At 34.0% G+C, this 14,581-nt stretch overlaps 1 protein-coding gene across 1 annotated transcript in view; it reads left to right on the plus strand.

The window, feature by feature from the left end:
- Positions 1-14,581, plus strand: part of LOC149802769 (uncharacterized) — an 86,278-nt gene that overhangs the window by 49,852 nt on the left and 21,845 nt on the right. Inside the window, exons 7-8 of the mRNA XM_089953830.1 lie at positions 2,138-2,296; positions 4,747-4,905. Of these exons, the coding sequence (XP_089809956.1) occupies positions 2,138-2,296; positions 4,747-4,905 (318 nt within the window). The remainder of the gene's footprint in view (positions 1-2,137; positions 2,297-4,746; positions 4,906-14,581) is intronic.

Consider the following 14,581-nt stretch of genomic DNA (forward strand, 5'->3'; position numbering starts at 1 on the left):
TATTAGACTAAGTAACAGATGAAGAAAAGAAAACCAGCAAGTGTAGTAAATTTAAGAAAATAATTTATTCCCTTATAATGCGAACTAAAAATTCCAACGGAACATACAATTTTTTGAATTGAATACCAAATAGTCCCAAAAGTTCTGTTACAACTAGAAAAGTATAGATTGTTCCTAATGAAGTCAAGGCCAGGGGTAGTTCAAATAACAGGGTAGTTCAAATAAATTCTAATCTTGAAAGTACTAATGTGCCAATACTCCTAAATATGCTGATGTGCCAAAAGTCTGAATGGACTACAATGATACAATACAAAATACCCTTCAATTATTTCACAATAATCAAAAAGGTGATTCAATCCAAAAGTATCAATTACACTTTGTAATTCCAATGAATAATTAAAACAAGACAATGCTGCGAAAATTATCAATGGACAAACTAAAAGATTGGTTCCGCTAGACAGATGTTAAAATTAGAATAATTAACTATTTTGATAACAACCTCTCTTTAAAAACCTAAGAGACAATAAGAGGACTAGCATGATGGTGAAAAGTTAATTTCCAGAACATTCTAAGCTGTAAAGAAGGTAAGGTCTTTTTCTTAAATTTTAGTATAGACCATGACATATGTCATGTAGACCATATAACAGGAAAACCAAAGTGCTGAACTACGATCCAAGAAAAGATGCTTACAAATATAATCTTAAGGTTTAGGCGATGATCTTGGAAAAGGAGTTAGCTATGTAATATGTTCTTGACAAAATGACCTTTAAAAACTCCAATTATGTAGGAAGGTTAAGCACTCAATATAGATATGCATAAGACAACAAGTCTGTCACGAAAGGAAACTCCATCTTTCATCTTGCAAATGAACTACATGTTAAATGTAAAATTATTGTAAATAATTTTTCTCATTCTGTTTTTGAATACTTCTAGGCTATTACATGCCAAAAAGATTATTATAGTAGCTTTTTGTAAACGTAATTTATTTGTCGCCCATTGCAGGGCTATATGCCAATGTAAGTCAAAGATATTGTTAAAATGTCACTGGAATAATCTTCCTTTTCCACAATGATGACATCCAAAAGAAATATCCGTCTTTCGTGTGTTTTGTTATTTAATAGACAAGAAAATACGTGAATTAGGGGTGAGTATTAGGAAGAAGATGGCGTTCAACGCTATCTACCACTTTTAAACATATTTAGCACTAAGTAATTCATTATGTTTGACAAAAGTTCGACACACACACACAAACAGACACACACACACAGACACACACAGACACACACACACACACACACGCACACACACACACACACACACACACACACACACACATATATATATATATATATATATATATATATAGAGAGAGAGAGAGAGAGAGAGAGAGAGCGATGATTTAATATTGCGTTTTGAAACGAAAACCATTGAGTGAAGTCCACACGGTTACAACTGTCATAGCCATACAGCCTTCGCTGTGCTCCTTCAGCTTCCGCTGAAGAAACATTACTCAGACATTACCCATATATGTCTGTCACGGAAATTCACCAATCTGTTGTGGCCTATTGTGCAGCCCTGTTGTGCACATTCAGTTGAGTCTGAATCACTCACTGACAAAAGGAACCAAACTTCATCAGTTTGCAGCACAGTCCCTCAAGCGATATACGTTTATAAATAAAAGTGCACTTGATCTAGTGTTTGCTCTGTATTAATATATAGCCAACATGTGATTTCTGGAACTATGAATTTCTACCTTAGTATCAGCCATTCTATTGAATTAATTTTAAACAAAATATTCATTAGATTTTTAAACGTTTTAAACTTACAATTAGTTTCTTTAGAGCTATGTTTGAAGGTGTCGACCGCTGTAATAACTGTTATGTAGTGAAATGAACTTGAAGGTTACACATCGTACAATGAACATGAAAAATAGGTAATTTCTCAAATACTTTCAATCAAATCGAGTTTGAAAAACTCTGTTTGGTAAGTGATTTGTACTGGTTATGCGCTAAAGGAAATATAACAAGAAACTACATGGGAATTTAAACCACGATTTCAATAATCATTCTATGTAAATAATTTTAAAATATCATGCCTACGAAACAATGGTTCAAATATGCATTTTGTTTCATTCCAGCTATATGTAGTTCAGGGTTCTTCCGGACTACGAGTGGTACTTGTCAAGCTTGTCCAGTTGGTACTTACCAGCCGAGTACTGAGCAGTCCTCATGTATTTCGTGTCCCAGTGGCACCACAACCAATCAAGTAGCATCAACATCTCAAACACAGTGCGTTGGTGAGTAAATCAAACACCGAAAGATTAAGGCTATCACTAAACCAAATTAATAAGTAATTCTCCTCAGCCCTGCGTCAACTACTGTACACAAAATATGTTTCGCCTCTTTCTTATTCCCTGCTACAGTCATTTGTTGTTTGGGTTAGCGATTTCAGAAATATATTTGTGCCTAAACTGGGGAAAATGTTGATATTATGCATTTTACATCTCGTACACTTTTCATATTTTATATCATGACGTACTTATTGGAAATATCAGTACAAGACAGAGTATGAATGTAATGCAAGTTTTCTAGAATGGATATCTCTTTACAAGACATCAATGATATATATGTTATATTTGCTAATGATATCAAGTCTTCCGCTGTAGGGATATTAATCATTTTCCATATAGTATATGTAATGGCAAACACAATTTCTCTCTCTTCACCGTTCTTAATCTTTGTCTTCCTTTATTATTTTAGTATCTAGCTATGTCGTTAATTTTACATTTCTTACGTACATCTAATGCTATTCGTATTATTTTAATTTTATTGCTTGTTTGTCAGCTTTCAATTTTTTTAATTACATGCTTTTATTATAATATAATTTTGTTTACGCGATTTGGAAATGTTTTCAGTAAATGGTTTGATCCTGATTGATTCATTTGTAAACACATAAAGCTGATCCAAGATATCGACCTTAATTCAAAATTAGTAACAGTCACGTGAACAAGTTTTTTATTTGTTGTTTATTGTTGGAAAAATAAGGATGAGATCGAGGCGGTATTGAATACGTGACCCTAGGCTTGTAAATAGTTATATTGAAGTAAACAACTTCTTAGAGTAAAATGATTGGTCTACATCAGGGCCATGTTTTGAGTACGTGATGTAAACACGATCATGTGACCATCATAATGGCAATGATTCTGCGCCTCAAAATTACCCTATAACCAATGTTTCAGAGACGTAATATCAATCTGATGCTGAAGACGCTTGATGACAAATCGTTTCCTTCGTTTGTATCCAGTTTAGGATCTTAGATAATTATTTTTCTTACGATTATTTGGATTCTAAAAAGTTGATTCGTTTCTCTGGAAATATTTGCGTTGCTCATACAGAATTTTTAAACAAAGACATTTCTTAAAAATTTTATTCGGATTTCCAACACCGGACTGGTATTTGTTGTGTTTCTACAAGGACCTGTAGACTTCAACACTGTACAGGATACAACATACCTGATCGACTTCATCTTGGATTCCTCGACGGGATTCGAACTAGAATTCATTAGAACATTTTATTATTAGGACCTCTAAAATTTAATTCGTGGAATATTCTTGGATTATTTTTGGAATTGATTCTTAACACCGTAAGTTCTTATTTTTCATTTTTATAGTGGTTTTTTTTTTCCAGGGAAATAAATTATTTGTGACATTTTTCAAAGCTTGTGGTTTTAAGTCTTTCTTTTGTTACTGTTTATTCGAGGAAAAACACGTAATATAAGACTTTCTCTTTTCCGAAATCATCAATTGTTTATACATTACTTCTTTATAAGTGGGAGTCCACAAACGTGTCGAGGCGTGTTAGCGTTTGCCGTGTGCAAAGTCCCACATCCATGACAAAATTATGCAGTCTTTTCTAATCTCTAGCAATTCTTTGTTTGGTTTTGTCCATTGGTTGAGAAAGTACTCTTGTTGTATCTTGTTTCATCGATGTCTTATTATATTAAACGCTTTTCAGTGCTAATGAGTAATTTATATTTATTTATTCCTACCTCGTTTTCAAACAACTTTTGTTTTTATTCCACTTTTCTTGCGAAAGACGGTAAAATATATTTTGTTGGTAAATGTAAATATGCCTTAAAAAATCTAGTAGAAAGCATCATGGCCGTCAGGAATCAAGTGTGTACAAATGATTTCGATTCGCCAGCCAATGTGTTCTCCCTTAAAAAAATCATAATTCTTTAAACTATTTAATATAAAAGAACGTTGCCGGAAGGCATCAAGGAATGTAAATAAGTTTTGTGCATCATCAGAAACGGATCAAGATGCAAACATTGGTAATCCTTCAGGGAAAGAACATCAAAACCTACCTAATTTTAAAAATTATGCATCGTACAAATCAAGATTTCTTAGTCAACAGCTCTTGCATATTTTAATAGTACAAAACGTCTACCTTCGATCGGCAGTGTTCATGGGAGTGCCCCTGACCGAAAATTGACTGTTCACATCTGAACAGAAAGATAAGAATTATTGATGTAATCTTTTTCAAGTTAATCTGCATCGCCATTTAGATTGACGTATCAATGAAGACCTCCTCTCTCTGTCACTCACATAAAATATATCCACTTGAATGAATATGCTATTAAGGGTGTTAAATATTTTGCGTTTGTTGACTTTTTATTTTGTTCCACAATGGTATGAATATATTTTATCTCAAGTCTAACCAAACTAATATGTTCATTCCTTCCCAGGCATTTGCTCAGCGGGATTTTTCATCAACACCCTGGGGAATTGTCAGGCCTGTTTAATAGGAACTTACCAGCCATCATCTGGTCAGTCGTCTTGTATTTCATGCCAGACTGGTACAATCACGCTTCAGACTGGTTCCACATCCTCTTCACAGTGTGTTGGTAAGAAAGTATTGTACTATGGATCACAATATCGCTTAAGTGTTCAATTGTATTAAATATTTTATTAAATATTTGAGTCACAAGTTTTGTAGATTGCTTTGATTTTTCAATTCCTCTGCAAAAAGACATATTTTCTTCCAAACGCCTCAAAGGCAACTGATTATTGGATTTGAAATACTCCTTTATTATCTTCTTTCACATTTGATTATTGCTTTACAAAAGTGGCTAAGGATTACTAATTTATTTTATCAAGTGGGTAGTAGAGTTTCCACATGGTTAAATGATATGGTTAGATGAAATCATAATAACGTATTAGAGAAATCAAAAATATACTACAGCGTTTGTTAAAAATCTCACTCATTCTGATCAACAAACGTGTACCGTTATTAAAACCTAGTCTGTATGAATGAGTTTACCAAATTTAGCCCACACACACACACACACACACACACACACACACACACACACACACACACACAAGGATATGTTAACAGGAAGATTCTGTGCTGTGTAACTGTTTTTTGTTGTCGGTGGAGAGAAAATCATTAAAATAAAAGTCGATATTAAAGTTTATTATGAGGATGGCCTTAATTTATTTTATATCAATACGTGTATGGATTCTATTAATTTTACCTGCATAACATTTCTAACTTGAATGCCAAGAAAAATATCTTCTTGATATTTAAAATTCTAAAATAGATTTACTACAGCAAATAAAACAAAATCGATCAAAACAAACAGGGATTCATTGTAATATAGGAATTCGAAATTTTAGTCATGTAGATCATGCTTTAAAACAATTAGCAAAACACTTAAGTGGAAAAGAGAATAATATATTCTTGATGAACATGAATTTATCAAGCTTCTTTCCTGAAATAATTGGAAGGTAATACGGTGTCCTAACAGAAAATGGCTTCAAACTAAGATGTTTGCCCAGAATTTCCAAAGCGATACTTATTCGAAGAGAATTACAAATAATGCTTAATAATCTGTACTCTTTTCGTAAAATCTCAGTAAAGTTTTATTCTATCAAATTGTGCTTGGAATGGGCATGGGGGTAAAGCAAGTTTAAACCTAATTAAGTTTAAGGAGTGGATAACGAGTATAATTTACAAGGACTTCTTTGAAAAGTGTGTTTTATTCTTTACTTAAATAAACAATAAACGTATTTCATCACTTATTGGAAGAAATTATTCAACAAACACATGTATTTTCAAACTGATTTTTTTATTTGCTGATTACCAAATTGTTAAACTTGCATTTCGCAGAGTATGGTTCAATGCATATGCTTCAAAGGCAATGTTGTCATGTAAATTGAATAGTGCAATCGTTCCTTATCTGGGACTTTATTACAATCCAGACTGACGTATTTGTGAATATCCAGCCCCCAACCCCATATAATAGTGCATACATATACGCATTTACCTATTATGTTATCCTTATCTTTTTTGTGTAATAGGGCAGAAGTAATGCACTCACGTTATTCACTACGTGGTTTATTTTAACACACACGGTAGTGAACTTTAGTACGAAAGACAATGATCAATAGTAAACATATCATTGGAATATAGTTTAGTACACTGATAAATTTTCGTGCACTCTAATAAACAACGAAGTTGTTAATACAATTATCAATGTGAACAATTATCATTTAAAATACTCAACGTACATCAGTGGTATATCGCTGTGTATTGAGATTATCATTGTCTAATAATGAATACAGTTTGCACTGCATATTAAAAAGATGATGATAATGACAACGAAATAAATGAGACTGACCATCCCATTGATTAGTGCATACGGGACACTAGCAATTGATCTTCCTTATATTGAATTATATACAAAATCTACAAGGAAAGGAGTTAAAGTCTATCTGTCTAGTAGAAGTAGTAGATGTTGCATTTACTGCTGTTGTTGTTCAAAAGTATCGGCAACTGTGGCCATGAACCATTTATTTCCGGTAAGTTGAGCCCCGCCGGTAATGTGTGTGCATGATATTGTATTCCTTCTGTACACTGTACGCATGATTTGTTACATATCCCTTACTTTTGCATTTCTTTTTCTTCCGACCCTTATTTACATAGGGAAATGTTTTTATAATTCTACCAAAAATAAGAAAATCCATGAACTCTTGTTCCAGTGATGTGCTATTATTAATCTGATTCTGATTATTATTATTATTATTATTATTATTATTATTATTATTATTATTATTCGTATTATTATTATTATTATTATTATTTTTATTATTATCATTATTATTCGTATTATTATTATTATTATTATTATTATTATTATTCGTATTATTATTATTATTATTATTATTGTCTGTTTTACTCTACCTCAGATGATATTAAATATCATATAAATGGTTTTTGTAGATTGATAACGATAAAATGAGATGGTAAACAGAAAATATTATCATTGTGTCGACTGTGTAAAGTAGAATTCCATTATTTTATTCTTTTATTGCATTTCATTGATGTTGGTGAGAATGATACAATTATTTATCTCTCAGATATCATTGCGAATCATTTATCATCGTTCCATGGTATTTAAGGCCAACTGTTATAAATCTTTGGTATTAGACTAAGTAACAGATGAAGAAAAGAAAACCAGCAAGTGTAGTAAATTTAAGAAAATAATTTATTCCCTTATAATGCGAACTAAAAATTCCAACGGAACATACAATTTTTTTAATTGAATGCCAAATAGTCCCAAACGTTCTGTTACAAGTAGAAAAGTATAGATTGTTCCTAATGAATTCAAGGCCATAGGTAGTTCAAATAACAGGGTAGTTCAAATACATTCTAATCTTGAAAGTACTAATGTGCCAATACTCCTAAATATGCTGATGTGCCAAAAGTCTGAATGGACTACAATGATATAATACAAAATACCCTTCAATTATTTCACAATAATCAAAAAGGTGATTCAATCCAAAAGTATCAATTACACTTTGTAATTCCAATGAATAATTAAAACAAGTCAATCCTGCGAAAATTATCAATGGACAAACTAAAAGATTGGTTCCAACAGACAGATGTTAAAATTAGAATAATTAACTATTTTGATAACAACCTCTATCTAAAAAGCTAAGAGACAGTAAGAGGACTAGCATGATGGTGAAAAGTTAATTTGTAGAACATTCTAAGCTGTAAAGAAGGTAAGGTCTTTTTCTTAAATTTTAGTATAGACCATGACATATATCATGTAGACCATATAACAGGAAAACCAAAGTGCTGAACTACGATCCAAGAAAAGATGCTTGCAAATATAATCTTAAGGTTTAGACGATGATCTTGAAAAAAATGTTAGCTATGTAATGTGTTGTTGACAAAATGACCTTTAAAACACCAATTATGTAGGAAGGTTAAGCACTCAATATAGATATGCATAAGACAACAAGTCTGTCACGAAAGGAATCTCCATCTTTCAACTTGCAAATGAACTACATGTTAAATGTAAAATTATTGTAAATAATTTGTCTGATTCTGTTTTTTAATACTTCTAGGCTATTACATGCCAAAAAGATTATTATAGTAACTTTCGGGAAACGTAATTTATTTGTCGCCCATTGCAGAGGTATATGCCAATGTAAGTCAAAGATATTGTTAAAATGTCACTGGAATAATCTTCCTTGTCCACAGTGATGACATCCAAAAGAAATATCCGTCTTTCGTGTGTTTTATTATTTAATAGACAAGAAAATACGTGAATTAGGGGTGAGTATTAGGAAAAAGATGGCGTTCAACGCTATCTACCACTTTTAAACATATTTAGCACTACGTAATTCATTATGTTTGACAAACGTTCGGCACACACACACAAACACACACACACACAGACACAGACACACACACACACACACACACACACACACACATATATATATATATATATATATATAGAGAGAGAGAGAGAGAGAGAGAGAGAGAGAGAGATTGAGAGAGAGAGAGAGAGACAGACAGAGACAGAGACAGAGAGAGAGCGATGGATTTAATATTGCATTTTGAAACGAAAACCATTGAGTGAAGTCCACACGGTTACAACTGTCATAACCATACAGCCTTCGCTGTACTCCTTCAGCTTCCGCTGAAGAAACATTACTCAGACGTTACCCATATCTGTCTGTCACGGAATTTCACCGATCTGTTGTGGCCTATTGTGCAACCCTGTTGTGCACATTCAGTTGAGTCTGAATCACTCTCTGACAGAAGGAACCAAAATTCATCAGTTTGCAGCACAGTCCCTCAAGCGATATACGTTTATAAATAAAAGTGCACTTGATGTAGTGTTTGCTCTGTATTAATATATAGCCAACATGTGATTTCTGGAACTCTGAATTTCTAGCTTAGTATCAGCCATTCTATTGAATTAATTTTAAACAAAATATTCATTAGATTTTTAAATTTTTTAAACTTAGAATTTGTTTTTTTAGAGCTATGTTTGAAGGTGTCGACCGCTGTAATAACTGTTATGTAGTGAAATGAACTTGAAGGTTACACATCGTACAATGAACATGAAAAATAGGTAATTTCTCAAATACTTTCAATCAAATCGAGTTTGAAAAACTCTGTTTGGTAAGTGATTTGTACTGGTTATGCGCTAAAGGAAATATAACAAGAAACTACATGGGAATTTGAACCACGACTTCAATAATCATTCTATGTAAATAATTTTAAACTGACATGCCTTCGAAACAATTTTTCAAAATTGCATTTTGTTTCATTCCAGCTATATGTAATTCAGGGTTCTTCCAGACTACGAGTGGTACTTGTCAAGCTTGTCCAGTTGGTACTTACCAGCCGAGTACTGAGCAGTCCTCATGTATTTCGTGTCCCAGTGGAACCACAACCAATCAAGTAGCATCAACATCTCAAACACAGTGCGTTTGTGAGTAAATCAAACGCTAAAAGATTAACGCTAGCACTAAGGCAAATGAATATGTAATTCTCCTGGGCCCTGCGTCATCTACTGTACACAAAATATTTTTCGTCTTTTTCTTATTCACTTCTACAGTCATTTGTATTTTTGGTGGCGATTTTCGACATATATTTGTGCCTAAATTTAGAAGAAATGTTGATACTATGCATTTTTAATCTCGTGCACGTTTAATATTTATATCACGGAGTACTTATTGCAAATATCAGTACACGGCAGAATTATAGTGCAATGCAAAATTTCTGGAATGTCTATCCCTTCAAGAGACTTAGATAATCTATATTTCGTGCAGTATATTGCCACAGTCTTTCGCTGTAGGAATATAAACGTTTCTACATTTATTATAGGATATGGCCAACAAAATCCCTCTCTTCACCGTTTTTAATCTTTGTCTTACTTAATTATTTGAGTATCTTATCAGTTGAATCATTGTTTTTTTTTCTTCTAAATCATCAATTGTTTACCTGCCATCTTTTATAACTAGGTGGCGATGAACGAGGCACGACTTTTCAGTATTTTGCCGTGTTCAAAGTCCCACACCCATTACTAATCCCTCGAATTCTTTTGAATCTCTCGAACATGGTAATTCTTTTTTAGTTTTGCCTATTTGTTGGTATGATGCTCATGGCATCTTTTTCATCCACGTATTCTGACTTTAAAAGCTCTTAAGTTTTAATCAATAATATTAGATTCGTTCATCATGACATCGTGTTCAAACGACCTGTGTTTATTTAATATTTCTTCCTGAATATATTAACATATCCTTTGTTGGTAAATGCAAATATGCCTCAAAAATAAAACAGAAAACATCATGGCCTTCAAGACTTTCAATTGTGTGCAATGATTTTGATATGCCGGCCAATATCATCATCATCACCAGTCTCTTGACCTAGTGTGGTCGTCGAGGCGCTGTGCTGCTGAACATCTGACTTGTCGCCATCATGTGCCAATGCCTGTGTCTCCGCAATACTTTTCCTGGTCCATTTTGTGATGTTGTCAGTCCACTTTGTTCTGTCTGTCTCTCTTTCTGCCACCCTGGACGCTGCCCTGCAGGACTTTTCTGGATAGACTGTTGGCTCTAGTGGCGTGGCCATACCATTTCAGATTTCTCTTTTTGACGGTGGTGAGGAGGTCTTCATATTGGCCTACTTTGCGAATGATGGTGTTACGCACTTTTTCATTTTTGAATTGATCCGTGTAAAAGATGTCAAGGATGGTTCTGTAGCATATCATTTCAAGTGCCTGAATTCTTCGTTGTAATTCTGCTGTCAGGGTCCAGGCCTCACATGAATACAAAAAGAGTGAGATGACTAGTGCTCGCAATAGTCTGATTTTAGTTTTCAGACAGATATTCTTGTCTCTCCAGATGGGTTTTAGCTTTGACATAGCTGCCATTGTTTGTGCTGCTCCTGAAAAAAATTCTGCTTCTGATACCTCTTCGGTGATTATGGAACCAAGATATTTGAACTGGCTCACTGTTTCCAGTTTCTGTCCTCTGACTTTAATCTTGACTGAGATTTGTTTGCCACTATTTGTCATCAGCTTGGCTTCTCAGCGCTTAACTCCATGTAAAACCTGGAAGATGTTTCATCCAGGTTCTTCACTAACGTGACAAGCTCATCTTCACTGCCTGCAAGCCCATCAATGTCGTCTGCAAAGCGGAGGTTTGTGATGTTACGTCCTCCAATGCTGACTGTCCCACAGTGGTTTTCCAGGGCTTCGTTCATGATGCGCTCTAAGTAGATGTTGAAAGCATGGGTGACAGGAGACAACCTTGACGTACTCCGACTATTGTGTGGAACCAGTCCCCCATATAACCTTGGGCAATTACTGCACTGGTAGACAGATGAATGGTAAACAGTGGGCCCAGTCACTGATAATAACACTCCCCAAAAAGGCAATCTCCAGCTGTACCAAAATTACAGCACTATCAGTTTGATCAGCCATGTTAGTAAGGAGATGCTGAAGATCATCTTGAACAGACTGAAACCACAAGCAGAAGAAATAATCGCTGAAGAATAGGCCCAGTTCCGGAGTGGAAGAAGCACAACAGAACAAATATTAAATCTTCGGGTTCTGTGTGAAAAGTACTTGCAACATCAACAACACATCTATCATGTGTTCATAGATTTCAAAAAGGCCTTTGACAGAGTGTGGCATGAGGCACTGTGGGCCGCAATGAAGAAGTACAACATGGGTCAAAAGTTGACCAATGCTATCAAGCAGCTGTACGCCAAGGCTACCAGTAGATGATGCAGGGCTGAGGAGAATTACCTGGCAGAATCCTAGAGGGTTGAAGAAAGAGCCCGCTGAGCAAGCTCCTACAAATGGATAAAAGAACAAGGATGCCAGATACACTTGTGGCGTTTACATACAGGGACAATACACTATAACACTTTCAAATACATTTATATGTATCTGGTACTTTCCTATTTGACTATGTATGGATGCAACTGCGCATATATGATCAAGAGAGGACTTACAACCGGTGCACTTCTTGTGTACTACCTGTAAACTTGAATTGTAATCGAAATTCGTGGAGAAGAACAATTTACAGTACAAATGTGAGCAACGCTGTTCGCTAGCATGACTAGGGTTGTAACTGATATGAACAATGTAGTGCCTAAAGGTCAGAACTTAGGTCATGCTAAACTTGACTGCACGTTGGAATTAATTTGGCAGACATGCCAATGTTATCAAAATGATAAATGAGTTCATAAAGACCTGAATACATAACGATGAATACGCAGTGATGTACATAATAATTATTTCGAAAGTTGCTAAATGTTAAATAATATAATAATGCATTTTTAGATATACGACAAGATGTAGCAAGAATAAACAACTGTGATGGCGGGTGCTTTGCAAAAGTACGTTCGGATTATCAATTGTTTTATAACGGTGGCATACAAGTTGTCACATAGTTAAACAATATGCATAGTATTAACAAAAGATTAAAAGATTAGTAAGCTTAAATATAATAACAAAATTAGGGAAACGAAAAATATGCTGCTTCAATTTTCGGAATAAATTACCTCACCCTGATATCAAACGCGTTCCGTTTTTAAACCCTACTCCCTATGGCTGAGGTTACCAAACTGAACACAAGCATACACACTCATATACACGTTCATAACCACACAAGCACTTGAAAAGGAAGATTCGCTGTTTTAGAAGGTTTATTGCAAGTGGGCCGAGAGTGAACAATTTATATAAATGTCATGATCAAAGGTTATTATGAGGGCGTTGTTACTGTCCTTGATATCAGTTAGTGTATGGATTCGATTTATCTAACTTGGATCACAGGAATAATTTGTCCAAGCCATGACATGGAATGTTTGGGATATTCTGTAATTGGTTTACTACAGAAAACAAAGAAATATGTTTCTAACACAAAATGGACGACGTAATATAAGAATTGGAAAATCTTGTGTAATTTATCGGTCTGTAAGATAATTTGCCAAACACTTATCTGGATAAAAGAAATATATTCTTGATGAAAATGAATAAAAAAAAGATCCTTTCTGGAAATACTTTCAAGGTAATAAGATGTTCTAACTTTCGATGGCTTCAAACAAAGATCGTTGCACAGAATTTCGCAAGCAATAAATGATCTAAATGAAACAGAAAATTTGTCAAAGAATTTGTACTTTTGTAATGAACCTATTTCATCAACTACATAATTTGAAGTAACTTTGAAAGAAATTATGCCACAAACACAGATCTATTCCAGAACTGCTTTTAGGAAGTTGTTAAAATATCTGTGCACAGTGTACGTATGAATGTACTTTGTTGAAAACAGAATGTTGATAGGTAAATTAAAATGTGTAATCAGTCCTTATCCATGTTATACTCAGAATCTAAATGGAATGTTTGTGAAAACCCAGCCTCCATACAAACTTGCATACCTTCAAACAGTTACATTAAACCTTCTCTTTACCTTCTTGTGTAATGCACTAAATTTACACGAAGCCGTTTACTTTAATACACAATGTAGCGGATTTGAATATACAAGGGACAATGATCAATAGTAAACATAATGTTGGACTATAGTGAACAAGGCAGTACTCTGACAAACATGTAATACACTTTAGTGAACAACGAAGTGTTAATACAATTAACAAAGTGCACAATTATCTGTTGAAAAATGAATTCATTTTACATTAGTATTATCTCGCTGTGTATGGATATTATCATTAACCAATAGTGAATGATGTTGACATAACTTCTCATTGTATACTAATAAAATGATGATGATGATGATAATGATGATGATGATGAAAATGACACGAATGGTGATAATCCTATTGATTAGTGAAAAAGGGCAAATTAACTCCCCATTTTCTTCATATTGACTCATAAAATAAACCTAGAAGGAGAGGAGTTCAAAGGCATAAGTGGAGTTACAGATCTGTTGTCGATTTTATTGCTTTTGCTGTTCAAAGAATCGGCAAGTGTGGCCTTTTACCATTCATTTCCGTTAATTAGTGCGCCTGCCAGTAATGTTGGTAAATAATTTGTCTTCCTTCTGTACACTGTACGGCTGACGTGTCATATTTTCCGTTCATTTTCTACAGATGCTCCTTTACACTGGAGAAAGTCATATCAATCTACCAGAAATAAGAGAATCCCTGTCCACATGTCCCAATACTGTTATTATTATTATTATTATTATTATTATTAAAGAAGAATTATGATCGATTCCGAAAATGAACGCATAAACTATAATTGA

The sequence above is a fragment of the Sinohyriopsis cumingii genome, chromosome 3, assembly GCF_028554795.1.
Source record: "Sinohyriopsis cumingii isolate HCF-2022 chromosome 3, ASM2855479v2, whole genome shotgun sequence".
NCBI lineage: Eukaryota > Metazoa > Mollusca > Bivalvia > Unionida > Unionidae > Sinohyriopsis > Sinohyriopsis cumingii.